General features: G+C 42.0%; 1 protein-coding gene across 6 annotated transcripts in view; it reads right to left on the bottom strand.

The window, feature by feature from the left end:
* ZNF827 (zinc finger protein 827) overlaps positions 1-26,172 on the bottom strand; it is a 156,678-nt gene that overhangs the window by 70,741 nt on the left and 59,765 nt on the right. For all 6 annotated transcript variants that reach the window (XM_014059333.2, XM_014059335.2, XM_014059332.2 and 3 more), the window contains exons 3-5: positions 20,067-20,239; positions 18,683-19,163; positions 13,158-13,391 (exon numbers count right to left, since the gene is read on the bottom strand). In XM_014059333.2, the coding sequence (XP_013914808.1) occupies positions 13,158-13,391; positions 18,683-19,163; positions 20,067-20,239 (888 nt within the window). The remainder of the gene's footprint in view (positions 1-13,157; positions 13,392-18,682; positions 19,164-20,066; positions 20,240-26,172) is intronic.

The raw sequence follows: 26,172 nt of genomic DNA, 5'->3' as shown, positions 1-26,172 counted from the left end.
TGAGTTTCCACAGGTGAAGTGCCTCTAAAGACCTGCCCGGGGTGGTGGAATAGGCTGGGCGAATGTTGCAGCGCCTCTGCAGTTGTTCATAAGAGCGAACAACTGCCATGGTGCTATAATATTCACAATTTCAGGACTTGTTCGTAAACACTAAGGCGTGCTTATCATGTAACTTCGAAAGTTCACTAAGGGAATGTTCATAACCCAGGGATTACCTATAATATTTAATTATTTTAATTTATTACAATTTTTTCTTCTAGTAAATTATAGTAAGCTGAACTGATTCCAGAATCAACACCATTAAATCCAATAAAAATCCAGAAAATTGTAGACAATTTCTATATATATGAATTGTAACTATTGAAAAAAAGTAACAAAGCAGAAATGAGGAAAAGATTAGTCGTTTATTACTTCTATATGAATTCAAGTATGTCCTTCACTTTTAAAACACTTTGCCTGATGAAGAAATCTAGAGACCTTAAAAGTTTTCCCATTATTTTGTGCATTTTCACTGATCCCAATTATGGCATTGTGGGATTTTGCATTTCTTCTGTCCTGAATTTCTCAGTATTTATCATTATTACTAAGAACATCAGAAAGCCCAAGATTGTTTCCTCCTTAAGGAGCTCAAAGGTCACTTCACCTGCAAAAGGATTGTTCACTTCACACAGAATTTCTATTTGATTAGTTTAGTAGTACATCCTCTTCTGAACAATCTTTATCAAGTGAAGCAAAAAAGCTTTTTCACCTTCTTTAAGTAGACACCAGGGAACAATGTATTTTGTAATCTTCAAAGATTACAAACAATAAATGACCAGTTGAACATTCCCTTGCAGTTAGAACAGCAGTTGGTCAAAACTCTATTTTATTTTCCTTTTAACCTGTTTGAAATCTAGTTGCTTTCTTATGGCTTATTACTTTTTTGTGCTCCCAGGAAGCACAATTTTTTTAGAAAATCAAATGGACTTGTCTAAACACTAGGCAAGATTCATTTAACAGGACATGAACAAAAAGATAAGATTTAAGCCTTTGTGTAAAAATAAATGGACATACAAAAGAATTTGTGCTTCTCTGAAAAAATCCTGGAACTGTTACAACTGGTAGCCATTGCTTGAGTTAGGGCACAGACAATGCAATATTTAACTGTATTAACTTTTTTCAAGAAATGGCAGCTTAATTCTATATTTATCTAGTCAGAAGCAAATCTCTGTTGCAGTGGATTTATTCCCAAATAAATGAACATAAGATTGAACACAGGATTTAAGGCACTATGCTATTTTGGAAAATTAAGATAGTTACCCATATATCTGATTCATATGAATAAGAGAACAAAGTTCTTAATTTAAAGTTGGGATGGCAACCTTCTCTATTTTGATCACTACCAGAAGTGGAGCACAGGTTGCTTTATTTACATATTGAGATCAAGCTGCAGATTCACTACTATTAAATACTTACTCAAAACAGAATTGTTTGTTTATGGAATCTATATGGTCTGTTTCCAAAAATGACATCAGTCAATTGTATCTAAGCTTAAACAGCATTAAATCGTCATCTTTGAATGAATTCAACTAACTCCAATCAACAGGTCATGTTTAAACATTGTATATAAACATTGCTTAAGTCAACATAACAGGCATTTTATTAATCAATTTCAAATACCTTTCAGATATAGAAGTTGACAATATTAATTTTAAATTTCTTACTTAGGATGAGAAAACTGAACACAAAGAAACTTAATGTAAGAGATATGAAACGAACCGCACTTAACTCAGAGGGCAATCCAGCCAAAGTAGCTGCAATATTAATGACCCTGTAGATTTTTCTATCCCTCCTTTCACTGTGCCAGATACTCTTGGAATATTAGTTTCTTTTGCATGAAAAAGTTTTGTCAGGTTCATTAATTAATCTCTAGATTATTAGTTGATGCTTCTTTCCATTCCATGTTCCTAATTACATTAGGGGAAATTCAAGTACAACTAGGACTATTTTCAATAAATATATGCTGCAACAGTTGCAAGTGTGAAACATAGTCATAAGTCACTTTTTTCAGTAATGTTGCAACTTCGAAGTGTCACTAAATGAACTATTGTGAGTAAAGAACTACCTGTACTAAGTTCATTGTATTTGGACCAGGGCTGGGTTTCAACCGGTTCGCACCGGTCCCTGCGATCCGGTTGGTCGCTGAACCCGGAAGTAAGTAACTTCCGGGAACGGCGAAGCCCCCCCCCCGCGCCCGCGCGCACACCCGCGCCCGCTCCTTACCCGTTTTTTTTAATTTCGCGCTTTCCACGCATGCGCAGAACGCCTGCGCGATCCTCCAGGAGCAGCTGGAGCATCGCGCAGATGCTAATACGCATGCGCGTGCCGCGTGCGTGCACGCGCGCGCGAGGACGCCGCCGGCCTCGTTCCAACCGATCCGGTTGGAACGGGGCGAGAAACCCACCCCTGATTTGGACAGAAGTCAACTAACTTTACAAACTAAGAATTGTGGTTCTTTGTAGTTTCACAGTTGTGTAACTGTCTGCAAAATACTATTTAAAAAAAACTATGAAAAAATTGCCTAAGAAATGTTTGATCTTCCTACCTTGCATTTCCATTATTTTAATATCCTTTTATATATTTATTGAACTTTAACCGTAACTTTGACTGTATTTGTATACAGCTGCTGTATTAGATTCCCCCCTATAGTAAGAATTATAATCTTTCAAGAAATAATCACAAATTTGGGAAATTTATTAATGAATGCTGTGTTTGTCCTCTTTTTCTGACCATGAACTCCAAGCATAATAGTATAATCACATAAATAATTCAATAAGTAAATATTTAAAAAATCACACAATCAAAAATGTTTGAAAATGTGACATTAACCTAACCTTCCTTGTGAGACTATTAGAATCTGGGATGCGACTGACCAATAAACCTAGAAATAGCAAATCCAACTATTGAAGTTCATGATAGTAGTTCAATTGGAAAAAGATGAAAAGAAATAAGAAAGGAAACACTTCCTGGAAAACAGAAAACATCTGGATTTACAGCTGCTGAGATTTTAAAAGCATTTAAATAATCAAATGAAATCCAGAAGCTTGGCTCAGACAAATTATCTTAAAAAAAAAAAAACTAAACAAAAAAAACTCCCAACAATTAGTTGTGCAAGTTTAATACTATATACTCTTTTAAATCAGAACATTTCTCCTTCCAAGTTATTCATAAAGAAAGTACTAGAAATCATTAGTACAGCATGTTCTACAGCAGGGGTTTCAAACTAGGCGTGACCAGCTTGATGTCACTCGTGCAGGAGGTGCCTGTGGTAGCCTGAGAGCTCTGCCAGTGAAAAAGGACTCCTGAGTTCCATTTTCAGCTGCAACGGCCTCCTGTAACCCTTTGCCAGTGAAAATGGAACTCGGGAGGGCTGCGCACGGCCATTACAAGCTCTGTTTTTGCTAGCAGAGGCACCATGGGCCGGTCCTTTGCTGTTGTCAGGGCGGCCCCATGGCTAGATGTTAGCACCCTGTGGGTCACATCTAGCCTGTGGGCCTTGAGTCTAACTTTTGGTACTTCCTTTGTAGGTGGCGTAGGTGGATGGAGAGATGGAACAGATGGATCTTCATATCAGTCTTGACTATTGGCTACTAACATGGTCAAGTCTGTGCGGTTTTTTTCTGAACATTTTCAGAAATGGTCTACTATTGTTCTTCTTCATAGGATTGAGAGGGAGTGACAGGCTCAGAGACACCTACTTGGCTGTGTTTGACTCTACTTGCACTAGAGCAGGGGTGTCAAACTGGCGGCCTGTGGGCTAGATGTGTCACGCACAGGCCACACCCACCCCAGCTCTGCAAATGGGAAAAATATCATGAAACATCAAATGATGGCAACACTACGCTGTGAGTTTGACACCTATACATTAGAGGAACACTTAATGATTTGGCTCACAGACACCCTGAAAAGAAGCTACATCCTGAAAACTAACATCATTGCTTATATTACCTCTACTTCTTACAACATAAGAGGACAGCAAACAAGCAGATATCTTAGCCAATTGCTTAGCAATTGCTTAAATCCTTGCAGGAGTAGTGGAACAAAGATGTGAAGACCAAGTGTATAAGCAGCAGCAGCATGTGCATTTTTCATGCTTGTTGTCTTGGTTTCCATAGGACACAGAAACATGCTGTGATGCTGCTCCTTCTATTTCTTTTTGTACAGTGGGATCAATCATGGCTAGGAATCCTACAAAATCTTTATGCCTGGCTGGCTCACTTCTTTTAAAAGGTCTGATGGCTGCTTACTCTGATTACCGCTTCTCCCCCCAGCTGATTACCATCTCTCCCACATAGCCAAGATGATGGCTATGTTTTTGGCACAAGGGTCTGTGGATCACAGCTGATTCATGCTCTGGCCAATTCTGTATAAAGGGTATTGGTGGGGAAGGATTACGGTCTGCTTCCTGAGCCAGGTATATATAGTAACCAATTCTCTTCAATCAACGTCTTCAATATTATAATCTAAGAAGCAGCTTTGTCTCCTATTTCCCTTTATAACCAGTGCATTTTAGAAAGAAAAAGAATATGTAGTCATGTGACTACAGAAAGAATGTTGGTTCTTACCTGAATGTTTCTTTTCTGTAGTAGAGGCGGGAGGGGCTACAACAGCGTTTAGTCACAGCCTGATTGGTCCAGAGACTGAGGGATTTTTCTTAAGTATCCTCCTTTCCCTCTAGGCTCCCAGTTTCACGAGGTCAAATGGAGAAGCTGAAGGCATTATGTAAGGAAAACACACCACATGCATAGAGAGACCCCCAACCACCCCGACGCCATCTGATCAAATCCATGGGCGGGAAGTAGCCCCTCCCACACTCAGTTAAGGACCAACATTCTTTTTCCTGTAGTTTCAGCGGGAAGGGCTACAACATACCCAAGCTAAGTCCCAGGGCAGGTTGTGGACTCTGGGGGAGGGGAGGTCACCACCTGTTGGAGCACCCGATGGCCGAAGGCTGCGTCCTTCGAAAAGCGAAATGATCTAGGTGATAATGTCTAATAAAGGGAAATGGTGAGGCCCAGGTGGCCGCCCTACAAATATCTTCCAGTGGAGTCCTGGTAGCCCACGTGGCCAGGGTAGCTGTGCTCCTAGTGGAATGGGCAGTAATTCCCAGCAGTGGAACCTGATGCACGGCCTCATAGGCCTCCATGATGGCCTATCGCACCACTTGCCTATGATAGCTGAAGAAACCCTAGCACCTAGTGTACTAGGTTGTAAGGACAGGAACAGGGCCTCTGATCGCCTGATGGAAGATGCACACCTTAGATAAATGCGCAGGGCGTGGTGGACATCCAGGCGGTGTCACAGGATCTCCCTCTCGTGGGAAGGAGACGGGCAGAAATTCGTAAGAATGACCTCCTGTGACCTATGGAATAGGGAGTTAACCTTTGGAAGAAAGGTCAGGTTGAGCCTCAGGACGACCCTGTCCTAGTGGAATTGGCACAAAACCAGAGTGCAGATGGGCCCACGAGACAATTCCTATGCACGACACCATCTTGCCCAGTAAGCGGGCCAAGGTCAGGATGGAAGCTGACCGACTTGCCCGGACGTGTCATGCCAAGGTTTGTAGGCTTGTCAGGCGGTCTGGGGAAAAGCAAACTAGCCCTGATCTCGAGTGTATCACTGTGCCCAAGTGTAGGATTTTTGTCGATGGAGAATAAAGGTTCTTGGGGAAGTTGATGTAAAACCCCAGGGACTGTAGTGCCTGGATGGTGACTACCAGGTCCAGAATTGCCTGTATCCAGGAATGGGCCAAGACAAGCATGTCGTCGAGGTAGCAATGGAATCTCACCAGCAGGGAGCGCAGGTGAGCAGCCATTGCCGCCAGGACGTTCGTGAACGTGTGGGGGGCAGTGGCCAGGCCAAATGGAAGGGCCCTGTATTGAAAATGACGACCCCCGAGGGGGAAACAGAGGAATCTGCGATGGGCTGGCCGAATCGGAATATGTAGATATGCCTCTGTTAAATCTATTGATGCCATGAGGTCCCCCCGGTCAGATCCCCAGTAATGTGGACTTGAGAGAGGACATCTTGAAGCGCCGGTAGATCAGATATGAATTCAGGCGCTTTAGGTCCAGAATCGCTCTCCATCCCCCGGAGCTCTTCAGGACGACAAAGAGGTTGGAGTACAAGCCTTGCCCGTACTCCTCCGGTGGGACCAGCTCAACCGCCTGAATGTCTAGCAGATGTTGGATCGCCAGAAACATTAGGCAGCGCCATTCTGGGTCCCTGGGAGGGAGGGAAGGTCCTGAAGAGCGCCAAGGGAGGGGAAAGGAACTCCAGGCAGAGACTCTCCTTGACTGTCGACCTACCCAGGCATCTGAGGTTATCTGATCCCACTGATCCGTGAAAGATGCTAGGCTATGGATGCTATGGGTTGACTCAGATTGGAATCATTTCCCCCTGTGGAAGGAATGCCCTCCCCCCCTGCGAAAGGGCCTTTTGGATTGACCTTGATACCTATTCCTATCCTGGTAAAATGGCCGCTGACTCTGTCTGTCATACCTGTAGGGGGCATACCGCTGCTGGCGGTAGTCTTGGTCAGGCGGCCTAAAGGACGAAGGCCTATGGTACGAAGGACGGGAGTCCGGTTTCTTAGAATTAGAAGGTAGGACCTTCTTCTTATCCCTGTTCTCCACAAGGATGGGATCAAGGGAGGCCCCCAAAAGGGTAGGACCAGTGAAGGGGGCTGCTGCCAAGTTCCATTTGGATTTGTTGTCCATTTGCCAATTTCGGAGCCACAGGAGTCTCCCCGCAGTTACAGAGGTAGAGAGAGCCCTGGACGCAAATTTAATGAATCAAGGGTGCCGTCTGCCGAAAACTGGGTAACTGAGATGATCTTAGTGAGGTCTTGGTGAAGATGCTCATCTTGTATTGGGATGCAGTCCTCAATAGCCGCAGCCACATGACCGTCATGCGGTTGAAATAGGATGCTGCCGCTGCCGCCTTAATAGCCCAGGCAGAAGCGTTGAAATTATTACGGAGAGTAAGCTCCGCGGCATCTACCATGGGAAGTTGCAGGGCCTGAGAGAAGGCCTGTTCCATATTGTAATAACGCCTATCATTGCTCCCTGGAAGGCCTCGCCCACTGATTTTTGACCATCTCTAGGAAGAGGGGAGGGGCTGGGACCTCCTCCTTATCCATGTTGGGATTTATAAACATGGACAAGTTGGAGTCCCTGTGCTGGGAGACTGGAGAGGCCCCAGTGCCAATCTGAGTAGTCTTTTTGGCCTTATGTAACATAAGTTTGAAGGCCGGGGGAGGAAAGAGGCCTGGAAATGCTGGGGGTTCCGGAGGAACTGAATCCTCATCCTCTGAAAACCCCAAGTCTGGGTGTGCCATCTCCCCCAGGATGGAACCTTTGCTGACTACTGAAGGGAAAGGAGGTCTAGGAATATCCTGTCCCCTGGAAGAGGACCTGCGCCTGGAGACTGCAAGGGGGGAGTGGGCACCCATTGGGAGGAATGGTCCCTCTGGGATAGGCCTGAGGAAATACCCCTAGATATAGCGGCAGAGATAAGTCTCCTAATACTATCAGGCAGCTGATCGGAAGGGCCCTGGGATGGAGGCCCCCAGGGGGCAAGTTGGGCTTCCGGAAGGTAGCCCCGAGATTCCCCTTCTCCTAGATCCTCTACCCCTTCCCTATAAGCTCTAGGTGAGATGGGGAGTGAAGGAGAGGCCACCCTCCTGTGAGGCCTTGAAGGAGAGATTGAGGGGGAAGAAGGACTGAAGCCCTTAGGGGGCGATCCAGAGTTGTGAGAGCGGGGCCCAATCGGGGATCTAGATCTGCTGGGGGATTCAGGGCTAACCGCGTGAGCCAGCTTTTCCGCCCTAGCCACCTGTTTTTCCAAGGCTTTTTGTCTTCTGAATTTATCTCTAGCGGTTGCTCTGGAAGGGCGCTGGTCGGCTGTAGGCCTGGGAGGCTACTGCCCTGGGCCTAAGACTGCACTGGCCCTCCTTCACTAGATCTCCTTGGGCCTGCACGGGTTCTTGGACTGTGGAGGCCATGCCTCACTCACGTGCTTGCTGGATGGACTGTGAGCGCCTGCCGGCCTCGATAACTGACTGCGCTGCAGGCAGGCACTGGATAGGGGCACTGTCCTACCGGCCTCGAGTGTGGCCGCGATTTCTCTGTGCCCCGATAGCCCGCGGGCCTCGATTAGCAGCCCCAATGCAGGCCACTGCTGGTGTTGCAGCAACTGGCTGCCGCCCATGAGTTCGCACCAAAAATGGCCACCATGCCTCGTGAGGTGATGACTCGGGCAATCACAGCACGCAGATTAATGGCTCTGAGGGATTAGCCTCGCGATGAGCCGAGCCTTTGAGACTCCTGCGCCCAGACTTGCAGTCCTCCTGTTTTTACAGGCCATGCCGTGCGGCAAATTTAAACAGGCATGCCCTCCGGATGATTAACCAGCTCTTTGAAGCTGCGGCAAAGCTTCAGCGGTGGCGCTGAGAAGCGGAATTGAATAGTGGCAGAAAACCTTCATCTTTAAATCGCCAGGAGCCGCTTTTAAGCCGCCGAAACTGCTATTAGAGAAACTGCCACCCCTGCGCTCCCAGGAATCAGGCAGCTCTCTGACTGGCCACAGGGTAGGAGGCAAGCCCCCCCCCCACTTTACCTCTGGGAGACTGGAGACAGTCCCTTCTGGCCGCAGTCAGTCTTTATTAAATTTAGGATATCCAATCAATCAAATTAAATAACCACAAGTTTTAATGGTACCTCGTTGGAGCCCCAGCTAGTGCTTGGACCAAAGACCGAGGGAAACTGGGAGCCTAGAGGGAAAGGAGGATACTTAAGAAAAATCCCTCAGTCTCTGGACCAATCAGGCTGTGACTAAAACCTGTTGTAGCTCCTCCTGCCGAAACTATAGGAAAACTTAATATTATCCCTAGAATTAAATTTCTGTTGAGCAATCATTCGGGACCCTCAACCAGTTCTTCTTAAGTTGTGATCAAGGTGATCAAAATAAACTATATCACTTAGAAGCCATCAAGAATTTTATTACTTTATAACTAAATGCACAAGTATTAGTAAAACTTCCTTGCCAAAAACAAGCCCTTAATATTCATGACTTCAGAATGTGTGCTTTCTTCTTCATACTATATGCTTCTACATTTGTATTCTGAACATTACCCACAAACACATGTGCTTTCTCAATGAAAAACAAATTCTATGCCACTAGGTATGGTGCAGAAAATGTTATCAAAATCTCAATTTCCTATAATTACATGCTGAATATTTTATATAGGGTGCAACCTAATATTTCTGTAAAGCCTAGGAGGCATATAGCACTATCTGCACAAAAGTATTTTATCTACCCAAGTGAGCTGTTTGCAAATATCATAGCATAATTACATAGCATACACAGTGCACTTAAAGAGCAGACAAATAAACAGAAGGCTATAGGCAGCATTAGAGAACTTTATTCAAATGCATGTGGACTCTGAGCTATTATTAAGCAGTATTTATCTAATTTTACTTCTATTATTTCCAGCTTCTGGATTGAACTGAATTAACTAATGACTGGTATACCTACCATACTTACATAACAAACATGCAGGGATGGAGTAGTTCCCATAGAAGATTATAACTTCAATTATAATTTCCAGTATCAAAGTTCAGAGTTTTTTTTATGATCTTTCCACCTATTTGAAAACTAATTTTTAAAAGAAATACACTTGCCTCCAGTGGTGTATTCAACAGAAAATGTAGGTTCATATAGTACTTCATAGACAGTATATTAATAGCTTCTTTGTGTGAAGAAGCTTATGTATTTATGTATCCAAAACAGCACTATATATACACAAGATAATAGTTTAAGAAGACCTGTAGGAAAACCTATATTTTCAGAATTTGGTAATGGTGACCCAAAAACCAAATAGTAAGGATTGCATATGCTCAGTTGGAGGGCTTTTTAGGAGGGGAATCTGTAATTCAACATATTATGCTGAAAGAGATAGAAGAGATAGAAAGAGATGGAATCCCAAAAACTGCTACAGAAGAAACAGGATGTTCTAGAATGTAAGGTTGTGAACATTTTGAAATCTGAATAAAGTCTTCAATAAAGAATAAAGTCTGTCATTCTGATAAAATATAAAGAATATTGGTCTTACCTGAACGTGTCTTTTCAGGGGAAAAGAGGTAGTGGTCACGTATTCTCAAAGCCTGATTGGTCCAAGACTGAGAGTAAACTTCTTAAATACTCCTTCCTTCCATTCTAGCCCAGTTTCCTCGAAGGTGAACAACGGAAATGAAACAGATACAACAAACCCCCACCCCCGGGAAACACCCGGCCCTCCCCTTGGCCCCACCCAAAGAAGAGGGGGTTGTGACCACTCCCTCTCTTCCCCTGAAAAGACACGTTCAGGTAAGACCAACATTCTTTTTTCAGTGGAAGAGAGGGAGTGGTCACGTGTGGGACATACCCAAGCTGAGTCCCAGGGAGGGAAAAAACCAACAACTATGGCCCAAGGGGAGCATCAACTGTCGGACTCTCCTACCAAAAGAAGCGTCCGCCAAGGCGAACACATCAAGACGATAATGACGGATGAAAGGCATCGGCGAAGCCCAAGTGGCTGCCCGACAAATGTCTTCAAAGGGGACCCTCATGCCCCACGCTGCTGTGGTTGCGGCAGTCCTAGTAGAATGGGCTGTAATTCCCGATGGGACAGGACGCACTGATGCCCCATAGGCCTCCATGACTGCCTGACGTAGCCAACAGCCAATGGTAGCCAAAGACACCCTGACCCCCAAAGTCCCAGATTGGAAAGAGACAAATAAGGCCTCTGACCTGCGGACCCCCGCCGTCCGACTGGGCTAGAATGGAAGGAAGGAGTATTTAAGAAGTTTACTCTCAGTCTTGGACTAATCAGGCTTTGAGAATACCCACACGTGACCACTCCCTCTCTTCCACTGGAAAATGATCTTAGTATATAACTAAGCATCCACATTGAAACTCTCTGAAAAAATACCCAGTGAGTCGCCCCCCCCCCACATTTCTTTTTAACTGTACTGATAAAGATATAAAATGAGGCCAAACCACCAAAGTAAAATATAGAACCATGATGGCGAATCTTTTGGAGAGCCAAGGGAGGCCATTTTTGCCTTCCCCAGGCTTCAGGAATGCCTCCGGAGCCTGGGGAGGGCGAAAAACAGGCCCAACAGGCCTACCAGAAATTTGGAAATGGTCCATTTCCGGCTTCTAGAGGACCTCCAGGGGACTGGGGGAGGCTCTTTTCACCCACCCCAGGCTTCAGGAATGCCTCTGGAGCCTGGGGAGGGTGAAAAACAGGCCCACTGGGAATATTGTTTCCGAAAACGGCCTTTCCCAACCCCCTGGAGGAAATACCAAGCTCAGTTTGGAGGCGAGCAGTGCAGCATGTGTGGGGGGGAGCATAGTGGTGGGGTTGTATGTGCATGTGCGGTGCTGGCACACATGTCCGCTATTGCGTGCATGCCCTCACATTTTTGGCACCCAACAACAAAAAGGTTAGCCATCACTGAAATAGAATAACAGAGCATTTAAGTATATAGTACAACCCTCCCCAATCATCCATTTTTCCAGATACAAGATGCAGGTCATGACACAAATTATGTATGATCATGTAATTTTTTTATTTAAAACCTTTTATAAAAAATCAAGACTAAGTCTGTGGCATCCAGGAATTGTTAGGAGTACACTGGTATCTGTAGGAATAACCTTATTTAATTCTGTTGTACTTACAAAGATTTCGTACACAACCTTTCATACAAATTAAGAGATTTTCAGCCAATTAAATAATAGCTCTGAAAATTTAAATTATGTGAGCATTGCTGTATCAGTGCCAAAGTAACTGCTGGGTTAAGAGGATTTAAAAGGAGGGGGGGATTTCTGGATAGCAGGGATAAGGGTGATGTTTCTCTTTTTACATGACTACATAGTTAATGTACCCATGCCTTTCAAAAATAAACCAAACTTATACAACATACCGAACATAAACTACCATAGAATAGAATAGAATAGAATAGAATAGCAGAGTTGGAAGTGACCTTGGAGGTCTTCTAGTCCAACCCCCTGCTCAGGCAGGAAACTCCACACCACCATCACAGGCAGGATTAAATAATACACTGCCTTAAAATGCGATCAGCTAGTTTGTGGCTCCAGATGCTCTTGGACAGTCAAAGTATTAACACTAATATGATGAGACTCCCCCAATCTTTTTCCTTATGACAACAATACAGATAACAGAACAGACTGAATCCAAGAGCTTCTCTCGTCAACCTTCTATGACAAAACATGATGGTTATAATCCCAGTATATCCAGGTGTCATTTGATTGGGAGGGCTGTTTTATAGCATTTTAAAATTGTACCATTAGTTAATGCACAAATGCACTAATTAAGCAATAATTTTCCAATAGTTTAGCATATTTTTCAGAGTATAAGACACACCGGAGTATAAGACGTACCTTAGTTTTTGGGGAGGAAAATAGGGGGGAAAATTCTGCGTACCAGGTATTCATCTGGCTAGTCCTTAGCCTGGTCAGCTTCATCATATTAGTTCGCTCGCTGGTTTTGAGGTTGGGGATGGTGGGGGCGGTGCTTCTAAAGCACACCTGATTGTCGGAGGGAGCAGCAATTAGAAAAGCAGGCAAAGCATGGAAGATTGCTTAGTTTATGCTTGGCTGAAAAACAGCTTCAAAAGCACAGCTGATCTCCGGAGTGAGCTCCAGTGACTAAACCAGGCAAAGCGGGGAAAGGGTAAGAGAAGGCAGCAGCAGTTTGGGCACCGCACGTCAAGCATTTGGAGGCTGAAAATGCAACACGCAGAGCCCAAAAACCCAAGCCGTTGTCAGTGGCAATCTCTGCAGCCAGGAAAGGATGCACAGAGGCTGAAAGGTAGGGGTGGGAGTGGGCTACATTTGGAGTATAAGACGCCACCAAATTTTCAGCCTCTTTTAGGGGGAAAAAAGTGTGTTTTTATACTCAAAAAAATACGGTAATAAAATTTATAACTTTGTGCATTCCAGTAATGAGAACTTGGTACCCATAAAACAAAATAATAATGGAATGGTAGGCAATTTCAAACAAACAAAACAAAAATGCAAGAAGCTAGATTTATGTTCAAATAACTAATTACCTGATAATTTCATGAGAAGTTCAGATGCTGCTTTGACTGACATATCCTGTTGCAGTACGTTTGCTGGCGCTTCTTGTGGTTTGGGATTCTCCTTAGGAATACTTGGGGCAGATACTTCAGGTTCATGACTAAAACCATAACTGGTTTTAGACAATGTGGAGCTTGCACTGTCCTCATCTTTCGGTTCTTCTTTCACTTTAAATGTAGGTGTCAAGGGTTCTTTTTGATTTGCAGCTAGTAGAAAAAGGGGGGAACAGTGAAAGGAAATGCATGAATACAAAACCAGTTCACAAGAGAAAGCTAAACATGGGCAACCACTGGGAAAATAGTATGCCATGAAATCAAGTCAAGCGATCCCGAAATTTGAAATATTTCTCCAATATTTTTCTTTTCTTTTTTCAAAAAAATATCTTCAATAAATTAAAAAGACGTGTTTTTCTTAGTATTCCATTCTTTGTCTAACTCGGGTAAACTAATCACATGGCTTTAACTGTTTAAATGTTTTAAATGCTTCTAACAGCATTTGTTTTTAATTTTAAAAGTAGTTGATTAGTTTATGATTCAATATGTTATGAAACACACTGCAGAAGATTCTCTATTTGTTGGTTCTATTGTCATTTCCTTGACTCTACTGCCTCTACTTATAACCAATTGAAACTTCCATTGCTAAGCACGACAGTTTTTATATAAATTGCAGCCAATTTTACAACTGTTTTTGCTGCCGTTGTTAAACAAATTAGCCCAGCGGATAAATGAATCATGTGGACATTAAGCAAATCTAGATTTCCCTCATTGAATTTGCTTGTCAAAAGTCAACTGGGTAAGGTCATAAACAGTGATCATGTGATCCTCCCCACATGCTAAAACTATCATAAATACATGCTGGCTACCAAATACCTGAACTTGGATTGTGAATGGAAATGCTGCGATGATCATAAGTATGAGGATTTATCATGTCACTTTTTCAGTTCTGTGGAAACTTTGAACAGTTGCTAAACAAATGGTTATAAGTCAAAAACTCCCTGTATAGTCCTTTCTTTCCAAACAATGATCTGAATCTAAGGCAATTCTCTAATATATACAGAGGTTAGAAAAAGCTACTCTAGAACCGGATAATGGTTCATTACCATGAAATTCATCCAATTTAGAATTTATGACCCTGAACAGGGGCTACAGGTTCATAAAAAAGGAATGAGTGAGTGTGTATGTCTGTGTGTATATACATATACGTATTAGTTTTTTGTCCAAGTGTTTTGAACTTTTGTGACTGAAGATCCCTAATACTAACCACTATAAATCCATATAAATAAAATAAAATAGAGCTCCATACAGGTTATTCCTACACAAAGATCGCACACTGCAATAATTTGCCAATTTTTCTTATCATCCATTCTTGACATTCTTACAAAAATAATAAAAAGCCTTTCTATTCTTTTGTCCAGCAGAACAAAAGTAACACTTTGTGCTGATTGATAGCAATAAATATATCTTAGAGGTTGTAGCTGAAATACTTTAAAAGGCATTTACGATCATCTCATTCAACACATCTTTATTTCATAAATTAAAAGAGAGGTGTCCAGCTCACAAGAATCTTCAATATCAGCACTCAAGCTCAATCAAGTTACTTTTATTACCATACCTATAGCACGGAGATAACAGATTGATGATTTTCAGCTTCCAATACTTGAATATAGATTTAATAGACATTTATAGAAGAAAAAATAAGTATTTCAACATCTGGTGTTTTATAAAATTATGAACCTTACAGGATGGCTGTGCCTGAAATTGCCTTCAGAGTCCCAATTACTCACAAAACATATGCATCCTTTGGGACAAGAACTATCAATGACCCATCTGTGGATTCCTCAAGCAATGCCTTCAGGGCAGTCTAAATAGACTGTCCCAATCTGACTTGGCCCTGGGATTTTTTTTCTTTTTCATTTCTTTCATTGCCCTTGCCCTTTTGCTCATTTGCAGAGCAGCCTGCAGTGCACTGATCTGGGCCAAAGCAAGTACTTTTCCGCAAAAAGCTGACAGAGAAATATCCTCAAGAGTTTTCTCCTAACTCATATTTTTGTTTGTTCATTTTATAATAAATGGAAATATTTCCTTTAAAACATTGCTGATAAATCTCTCAAGTCCACTAAATAAAACATTTGTTTTATGGAACGGATCTGCTTAAGTATTGCCATGTTGGTTTAATACATAATTCCATAAGTTATTTTAGATACACATTGTTCTGATCAATGGTTTTAATTTCTTCCTTAACATAACATTGATCCCTTGTGTGACATTGACACATCTACCTAGTTTAGATTTTCATCTAAGATGTATCTCACTCCTTCAGTAACTTTATAACATGTTGCTAGGTAATACTGCACACAAGTTCAAGTTTGAGGACCTTTTTGTTAAAGACACTATAAAATAAATGCTTTGGTCCTTTTTGCATGAAAGATCTCATCTGGGTCCTTAGCATTTCTGTTTGCTAAACACTACAGAACTGCTTATCAATTTCTGAATTAAAAAAACAGGCATCAAAAGAGAAGATATATTCAGTTTTTGGTCTCTCTTTTTCTCTCGCCCTACAAAACTTAGGTTTGCGTCTATTTCAGCTGTAGTGTTTATTTCATTCATATAAGGCACAACCTAATATAATATATATTTATGACATGAACTTAACACAATTTAATCTAAAATATTGGTTTAGTATAACAAAGAAGGTAAAATGTAATTATAGGTATACGTAAGCCGGCCTTTAAAAAGATCAACATCTTAAGAGAAATCATTTCTCTTTCTTTCAAATCAGTATGTTTTAACAGAGGAAACTATCAGCATGTTTCTAGCTGTCTCTAATATATATTTATAATAGTTTTTCTCTAAGTATATTTCACTATGGAATTTACTCTTTGCAGGCATTTTATAAGATTATACCTCAAAAAAGCTAGAAAAGAATATTTCATTAATTCCATCATTTTCATGTTTTTCAGAATTGCATTCATTCAGTTTCTTTTATTCTTGGTTTTTCTTTCCGTACTATATTTATTCCACTCCGGAGTAAAAGGATTAAGAACATATTGAAAGACTCAACCAAATTCCTATGTGATCACCACTACCTTGTGTACTTGGCAGTTACTGGGGAAAGGGCCTTCCCAGAATGCTGAGGAATGCTTTCACTACAAAGGTTAGCAAAGCACCTACTCAGATGTCATTTTTCAAATGTCAGGCAAATAGTTTTGCAAGTTCTTACATCCTGTAAATCAGTTTAAGCAGTTTCATTTTGCTAGTTGTTTCTATTATATATTTTCTGTTTTCATTGTATTTTTGACGTGCTTTAAACCACCCAAGCATTTTAAATGATCATATTATAAATACAGAACAGAATAATCTTAACAAGACAAGGAAGAAAACATTGGTCCCTTCAGTCAAGCAAATGGGAAAAGGCTGTAAACAGTGAAGGAGCTGAAGACTGCAGTTTATTTATTTGGTTTGTCAAACATGTACAAGATAATAAGTATAAGTATAAACATGGACATGAACAAAGGAAGTGAGTACAAATAAATGGGGACAGTAGGACAGGGACGGTAGGCATGCTGGTGTGCTTATGCACACCCCCTTTACGGACCTCTTAGGAATGGGGTGAGGTCCACGATAGACAGTTACTTATGTTTAGCAGTAGCCCATAGAAGTAGAAGAGCTTAGATACTGCGGATCAAACATTTCCTTAAGCCACCCTGAAATGTCCATTTTTTTCCCCACTGCTGGTAAGCATTGCAATTTTTTTTCCCTGATGGTGATAAGAAGAGTCAGGAAAATACTTCTTATAACCATCACTTTATTCTGCAATTAGGAAAGATAGGGGAAGATATCCCATACTGCAGCTCCCTGAGAAACGTTTCTCATCCTCAGAACAGAAAACTGCATTTTAAAGTGAATTAATAGATATAAAATATCAGTGAGGAATTACCAAGGAAAGGATGGTATACATTCTGCTGATCCTCCAGTTCATCTAGCACTCGCATTTTACTGAAATGCAACACACATAGGTGATCAATTAATGTCCACTGAAAAGGGCACTGTCAGTCTCCAAAAGGCTGAAGAGCTACAGATCACACTTGCCAAACATCTTTTCTCTATAGCAGCTTCTGAAAATTCTTCGGCCTTAAATCACAGTAAAGTAGCTGCCAGATTTTTATTTTTTCTTTCTTTAGTAAATGTTGAGTGAGGGAATAGTAAGAAAAACCCTGACCATGGGGGCACAGAGAACATTATAGCTTTTTTTAAAAAAGTAACATAAATGTCAAGTAAAAGTTTTGAATATGTCAAGAAACAATGTATGCACCTAACAGTGTTCTAATAACAGATATGCTGTATGCCATCGGCGATACCCTGACATGTGTCAGTGATCTTTCTGGCTTTTAGCTTCAGGATTCACCTAAGATCATTAGTATAAGTGCTGCTGTGTTGTTACAGCAATCAAGAATAAAACTATTTGTTTTAAAAAGTGCTCAGATTCAAAATCTATCCACTGTTTCGTTTCCAAAGCAGTATTACAGAGCAGCCTGAGTCTAAGTAGCCAGCATGATTAGACATTGTCTGAACCCAGTTGAAATTGTACTACTGTAGGAAATAGGTTTCTTTTAGAATGGCTTCAAACTGGACAAGTCTATGCTCCCATTGTGATATACCCTTTTACATGTAAAAAATTAGGAGTAGATAAAAGTCAATTAACGCTTACTCAACTAGTTTCAGAAGTGAATTAGTTCAACTTTCAATGCAGAGGAGCCAGTGCAACAAAAATGTTGCAGTTTCTTTTGGAACTGCAGGGTAAAGTAGTTTCCTATTAGTAGGAACTTTTGTTTTATGCTGTTCTAAGTTATCCCCCTTTTCAAAAGCCAAGATATCATGGTGCCTTGACTTTAGAGGTATAATTTTGCTACAAATTTCTTTTTAAAAAAATGCTTTTAAATACAACCCACAGTGTAGAGAACCTTTTGGGTTCAAAGTGTCCACCACAGTGCACAACTAACTTAACTACCAAAATAGTTATATGTTAGTTGATACGATCAGTCATAGAGACTGATTTGGCAAACAACAAACTATACTCCTAAGAAACTTTCTCCTAGTGCTGGTGGCATCCAAAGGCAATCCGGAAAATAATTATGTATGCATAATGCAGTGTTTCATTATGCATTTAAATGCATTATTTTGAGAGAAAACAACATTTAAGGTATGTGTGTCCAACATTTTGGCTTGCCTGGGTCACATTGAATGAAGAGTAACCTTTTGGGGCTTCATATAAAATACATAATATAGTTTTATATTATAAAACTATATAATAATGTTAAAAGTTTCTGTGGCCACATTACTAGCTGTCTAAGCTGCATGAGGCCCCAGACACAGGTTGGATTTAAGATGCCTGGAAATATATTTTAATATCTTGAAGAGGCTATTATTTTCATGGTATTAAAAAAAAGCATAAGAAAATGGCCCAAACCCAAAGAGAAAAAAGTTTGGTTTATCTTTACCTGAAAGCTTCATAAGAAAATCTGAAGCCATCTTGACTGATATATCCTGACTGAAAAGTGCTGATGCTGTATTGGTCATAAAGTCAATGGAATCTTTTAGCTTTGTACTGTTGGCAATTCTGTCAACAACATTGAGGGCTAAAGAGGGGCTGGGGGCACTGCTGTCATCTTTGGGTTCTTCTTTGACTAGCAGAGGTGGGATGGTAGTTCCCACCTGCCCAAGTGCATCAGGAGATCTAGAGGCAGCAGTAGTCCCTACATGGTCTGTTCCTCCATCTACCTCCTGACCCATTCTGGAGTTGTCACTCAGTAGTGGTGAGATCTTGACATCCATTTCTGGAATCTCTTCCTTCACTTTGGCTTCTGTCCTCAGAAAATGTTGGTGGCAACGCATGTGGAGTTTCAGACTGAAATGGCGAGAGGAAGTAAATGGACACAGCTGGCACTGAAATGTCTCTCCCCGGTCCTGGTGTTGGTGAACCTAATTCAGTAATAATAACAACAGGGATAATAGCATATCTCTCAAATAAATACAAATCCCTTGTTAAGATCATAGAGATCTGCAAATGAATTATATAGATAGAATCTTATAAGGACTGCAAGAAAGAGACTCAGTAGAAGATATGTATGTTCAGTAAACTGACATTCTGTATTACAATTTTCATAAGATTCAATTGATAAAGTCATTGATAAGAGATTATGGGACTTATCATCTAAGATATATATATAGAGCATCAGGCTAGTTACCACTTACTGATTTATCATCTCCCTTCCTGCCCTGATTTTTCTTTATTTATAATGTACTGTACATCTTATTTGAGGATCTCAATGATTTTAACAGAGAAGGTCAGCATACAGAGCTCAAAGTTGTCCTTCTATATATAAGAATTTAATGATGAATATTTGGCTACATGAACATTTGTCCAAGAGTCACTGAATAAAAATCATCAAATTAAACACTTGATTCCCAAGTTATATCCAAAACCAAGTATTTCCTAGGATGTTTAAAATATACCTGTGCCCGTATACACACATACATATCCATTTTATTTGATGATTGCTCAAAATTAACAAGTATTTTTTTCAAAGATAGTAGTAGTTAGATTATAAAATCATAGAGTTGGAAAAGCAATTTAGATACCAAGTCAACTTCTTTGCTCAATGTAAAAATTCACATTAGAACAGTCTTGAGAAGCACCTATCTACCCTCTGCTTGAACAAATCCAATGAAGTGAAAAACCCAGTATCTCTCAATTCTTCTGGTGGATAAAATGAATTTATAACAATTACATTATAAAAAACATACTGCTTTTCATTTAGAGTTTCTTTAAAATTCCCAATAACAATTTTAGATTTCTTAAATGCCAGAGTTTACCAGCCTTACCTTCATATGTGACTTCAAATTGTCTTTTCGTGCACAACGAAATGGACACAAAGGACACTGATGACTTTTTAAGCCTGTATGGATCACCATGTGCCGTTTCCAGTAGCTCTTCCTTTTTATAACCAAGCCGCAGATTGGACATTGGAAAGGTTTCCCACTTTCTTCTTCTGAGGCTTAGTGAAAAGAAAAGAAAGAAATTTATCATGAATTTATTTCCATTTTACAGTTTTTCAACTTTATGAAAAACTGAGTATTTTTTACCGTTACCTTTGGATACAGAACTTTGAAGCCACAACTTTATACATATTATAATCTTTTAAATCTGATTAAAGGCAATGGACTCCCCCACCTTTTTTTTGACCTGGAAATCAAATGGTCCAAAAAAAAACCCACAACCCAATACTAAACGATACAGGACAGGGCCCAATCATACTTTGGACAACCAGCAGAGGATGCTACTGTTCTTTACCTAGTCTTATAATTCACAGCTAATTTGTCAGCTCTTGATCTGTGTAACATTGCAAAAGTGCCTTTTTTCACTTTAGTATTTGTAACACATCAAGAAACAATAAAACACCATTATTACGTACCCCCAAATCTGACTTAAGATCAGGGTTAAGACAGTGATATATTCCACGCCTAGTATTGAGAGATTCCAAAATCACTCTTGATGACTGGTTTTATGCTGAAAAATCTAAGACTTCAATTTCACTTCAGACAAAGTATTAGTTAGTTTTTGTTCAACTGTTTTGTCACTGCAGTAATGATACAAAAATTAATTTGACCCAACACAATACAGCCCCGAAATCTGCTCTCTTTAAGTGTAGATAAATACAAATAATTTATTTTACAGCAACTTAAACAAGTTAAATTTAGCATCTCTAGCTAAGGAGGAATATATATATTGCTGAATCTTTTTCCATGACAAAGGTGGCAAAATCACGAAGATTTATATCAGAGGAAATTTTCCTTCTCCTCTTTGTTGGTGTATTGAAAATCTAGAACAGAAATCACCCAAATTAAGAATTCATTTTTATATTTTAATGTATTGAAATCTCACCGAACACTAGTTTCTACAACAATGCTTACAGTGTCAAGCTTAACCCAGAACGGTATTTTATGTACTTCCTGGATAACTTAAAAGTAAAGTTCTTTGAAGATATTCCAATAAAAGTAAATTTGAAGTCTCTCTCTTTCTAGTTTATTACAAAGTAAAACTTGAAATTTTAACTTTTTTGTCTCACATACAAAGGCAAAAGAAAACCATGATACACCTTTTTTTTTTTTTAGCTCTGGATAAATTGTGATTTTCACTCATATTGTGCCCAATACATCACAAATGGACTGAATTAAGTAGTGTGTAATACTAATCTAGACTGTAATATAAGCAAAACAAGCCATAACACCTAACTGCTTATATTAACTGTAAACAACAATGTAATCCATTTTTTACTTAGCATGTTATGGAACAGTAATGAGAATGTTGATACATAATATTGATCTCTAATATAATCATCATGAAAATATCAAATCCATATGGAATGTTCAGTACTCTTGCTCTGAGTTGTTATAAAATTTCGGTGTGAATTTGCTGTAAGATTTTGCCAACCCACAGGGGGATTTTATGCCATTGTGTAATATTGTAGCATAGTATCTGGGGCCAGAAGGAGTTGCTGATTTATATCAATTAACCATTTAATTGGGCACATTCGAATTACATGAATTAAAATAAAAAAACAGAAGAAAAAGTTTCCAAACTCTTGTTTCAACATGTTGATTTGCATATTATTATAATTTATTTCCAATTCTATTTCTACAAGTAGAACCTAGCGATTAAGTTTTGCTTTTATATATGAGGCTATTAGATACCGTTGCTACAAAAGTTATCAAGGCAAAGGATAGTTTTGGAACTAGATGAAAAAGCGTAATAGCTTTATGAGATAATCATCAGGTTAAGTCTTGGCACCTAAAGAGATGTGAGGATTCTGCCCACTACATTGACATAATTAACCATCTGACATTACACTGCACATTTCTAGTTCTGTTATGTTTAAGTTTACAATGTTACTGTAGCAACAGAAAATATTTCTGTGACTGCTGAAAAGGATATCTGATTATTTTCAAAACTGCCAAAATCAGTGGCATACTCTCAGAATATTTAAATCCAATGCCTAATGCATTCATTAGCTGTTGGTCTTATTTGAAAAACTGAAATGTTACTAGTTCTATTGTTCTGGAATCAATAGCAATAGCATCAGTGATGGCTAACCTTTTTGGCACCCAGTGCTGAAACTAGAGTGCCGCGCGCCAGAGCACCGGAACCCGGAAGAGAACAGCTGGCTGGTGTGTATGCGTGTGGTGGCCAGCTGCTCTCTTCTGGATTTCCGGTGCGCCTTGTCTTCGAAGACCAGCTGGCCAGTGCGCATGTGTGCGCCGGAACCCGGAAGAAACCAGCTGGCTGGTACGCATGGACGTGATGAAATCCGGAAGAGCAGTTGGCAATGGCACGCGTACTCACAGAGAGAGCTTTGTGTGCCATCTGTGGCACGCATGTCATATGTTCGCCATTACGGACTTAGACATATACTGCTTCACAGTGCTTTACAGCCCTCTCTAAGCAGTTTACATTATCAGCATATTGCTGGGTCCTCATTTTACAGACTTCAGAAGGATGGAAGGCTGAGTCAATCTTGAGCTAGTGAGATTTGGACAGCTGGACTGCTGGCAGTCAGCAGAAGTAGCCTGGAGTACTGCATTCTAACCGTTGGGTCACTATGGCTCAAGTGATGAAAACTGCATGGTCTTGTAATTTCCTGTATGTGCTACCCTATAAAGAATGCCAATACAATGTAGCAATAGCAATAGCACTTAAACCTATATACTCTACTTCCCCATATTGCTTTACAGTACTTTCCAGGTGGTTTAGAACAGCAGTATATTTTCCCCAAAAATCTGGGTCCTCATTTTCCTAAAATTTTATTTAAATTTAAGTACTTTATTTTTTTTTAAATGATGAGAGTAGTAGATTTACCATTGGCTTACCTGAAGGGTCCTTTTCTGTGCACTGTGGAGAGTCCTAGCAGTGGGTTAAATTAGTCTGGTTGCCCTGGGACTGAGGAACCTTTTTCCTTGGCCACACCTCCTGGTGCCTCGTGATGATCTCTGGATCCAGTGAAGGTCATAGGTATGCTGATGAGTAGAGAAAAGTCCGATGGTAACTGATGGTACCGAATCCCTGGGCGAAATAACCCAGGGCGGGTTGGACTCTCCCGCAGTGCACAGAAAAGGACCCTTCAGGTAAGCCAATGGGCATTTTCCTGTGCACTGCTTGGAGAGTCCAAGCAATGGGACATACCAAGTTACATGTCACTAGGATGGGAAGAAAGTCTGTCCGGGGATTTGATCATGCAAACAACCCCTTGGAGAACCCACCTGCCGAACTATGCTTCGGTTGATGCAAACATGTCCAATTTATAGTGTCTGACAAAGATGACCACATAACCTCTCCACAGATGTTGTCTATGGTAGCCTGGGTTGCCCAGGCCGCTGTGGTGGCGGCACTCTTCGTAGAATGAATGGTGACATTCCGAGGAACAGTTCTGGATTGATGCTAATAGGCAGCCACAATGCATGCTCTCAGCCACCTGCCGATAGTAGCAGAGGACACCTTACCCATGGACCCTGTCTGGAACGACAGGAAGAGGGCCTCCAATCTGCGGAAGTCCACTGTCCATTTTAAGTATCTTCGCAGAGCCCGTCTCATGTCCAGCGTGTGCCAGACGCGTTCCCTCGGATGCCTGGGATGCAGGCAAAAGTTCAGTAATATGATCTCTTGCGCCCTATGGAACCAGGTGTAGATCTTTCAGATGAAGGCCGGGTCCAGGCGCAGGACAACTCTATCCAGATGGATGATACAAAGATCCTTGCAGACCGATAGAGCCGACAGCTCAGATATGCACCCCGTAGATGTTATTGCGACAAGGAAAACTGTTTTGAGAGTTAGGTGTCGAAGGGAAGCAGTACTCAGCGGTTCGAAGGAAGCTGAAGTGAAAGCCTGAAGGACCACAGATAGTTGTCAGTCAGATATTGGTAGACCACCAGAGGGTGTAAATTGGAAGTGCCCTTAAGGAATCACCTAATCCTCGAGCTCCTGCTGAGGGGCTGGCCTGAGGTCCCTGACCAAACGGTGGATAAGACAGCTACCTGGCAACGGAGGGTGTTAAGAGCAAGTCCCTTGTCGAGGCCCTCCTGAAGAAGTCCAATACACGGGGAACCGGTGCTGTGACTGAATTAATTGGAGATTGTCACAGCACTTGGCGAAGCTGGACCATGTGGAGTCATAAATTCTGGTCATCGAAGTACGCCTGGATGCCTGGATGGTATGTATCACCTCCTCTGAAAGGCCGTCCCTCCTCAGGAGGTCCCCCTCAAGTGCCAGAAGGCCAACTGGAGCCACTGGGGGTCCAGATGAACTATGGCCCCCTGGCTGAGGGAGATCTGACCCTGAGGGATTCACCACGGGCTGGACACCGACAAGCTGACAAGGTCGGCGTACCAGGACTTCCGAGGCCAGTGAGGTGCGACCAACAGTACCTCCACCCTCTCCACAATGATTTTGCAGATCACTTGTGGTAACAGGGGCAGAGGCAGGAAGGCATTTAGCAGCTCCTGGGGCCACCGGCAGCGGAGAGCATCCGTCTCCTCTGCCCCTGGCGAGTGGAAGTGGGAGAACTGCTGGAGTTGCATGTTCTCGCAGGTGGCAAACAGGTCGACCGTTGGCGTGCCGAATCTGCGAGACAACTGGAGAAACAGGACCGGGTGTAGTTTCCACTCTGCATTGTCTATGGTGGTCCTGCTCAACCAGTCCACCTGGGTGTTGTCCACCCCGAGATGTGATCGGAACAAGAGATTCGATGTGACACTCCTCCCACCTGCCTCTCTGCCTTCGCGATGAGCTTTCTGGACCTTGTGACGCCCTGGTGATTTATGTGGGCCTTGGTGGCCACATTGTCCATCATCAAGAGTATGTGCTGATGCAGAATGTCCTGTTGAAAATGATGCAGGGCAAGCCTGGCTGCCCGCAGCTCTAGGAAGTTGATGCTGCAAGCTGCCTCGACTGGAGACCACTTGCCCTGAGTCATGCAAGGTCCCATGAGCTGGCAAGGCTCGCATCCGTCGTGATGACAATCTTTTCCGGTTCCTTGAAGAGATGACCTTTCTGAAGAGCGGCTGGTCCCATCTGAGGGACCTTCTCACTGCTGGAGGAAGACGGATTTTATGGTGGAGTTGCTTCTGTTGGATCTCTGATGGGACAGGAGTAACCACTGCAACTCCCGGGAATGCAGACATGCCCACGGAACTACAGAGATGCATGAAATAATCTTTCCCAACAATTGCGAGAGAAACAACACTGGGACCTGCCTCGACCCCTGAACCATGCGGGCAAGGGAGCCTAGGCTGTCTATCCTGTCCTGGGAGAGGGAGGCCCTGCAGGTGGAAGTGTCTATCACTGCCCCCAGGTGAAGAAGCTTGGTAGTCGGGGAAAGGTGGCTCTTTTCCAGGTTCAAGGAGAACCTGTGGCTGTGGAGGGACCCCATGGTGATGTGGAGGTCCTGCAAGGCCTGTCTCCTGGATGGCAATTGAATGAGAATGTCGTCCAGGTAACATTGAAGCCTTACGGATCTGCGCCTGAAGTGCGCCGTGACTACTGACAGAATTTTTGTGAAGGTCCTGGGCGCCGATGACAGGCTGAATGGTAGAGCCCTGTACTAAAAGGTGTTGTGGCCGAATTGGGATGTGTAAATAAGCCTCCTTTAAGTCGATGGACGTCAGGCGGTCCCCTTGGTGAATCCCTGTGAGGATGGTTTGTACGGACTGCATCTTGAACCTCCTGTATGCAATGTGACGGTTGAGGCACTTGAGGTCCAAGATTGCCCTCCACCCTCCTTGTCCTCCGTGGTCTGCTCCCATTGGGAGGCAAACAGCTGAAGCCGTCCCCCGATGGGAGGTGACCATTGGTGGTCACTTGGATTTGCGGAAGGGTCTGTGAGAACCCCCCCCAGTTGGTTTTGTGGAAATTAAACTGCTGCCTTCCCCTGTCCCGAAA

The sequence above is a fragment of the Thamnophis sirtalis genome, unplaced genomic scaffold (genome assembly GCF_051295495.1).
Source record: "Thamnophis sirtalis isolate CommonGarterSnake01/CBP01778 unplaced genomic scaffold, rThaSir2_p1.2 scaffold_10, whole genome shotgun sequence".
Lineage (NCBI taxonomy): Eukaryota > Metazoa > Chordata > Lepidosauria > Squamata > Natricidae > Thamnophis > Thamnophis sirtalis.
Note: the sequence above shows the minus strand (reverse complement) of the source record. Positions and strands in the feature narration are given on the sequence as shown.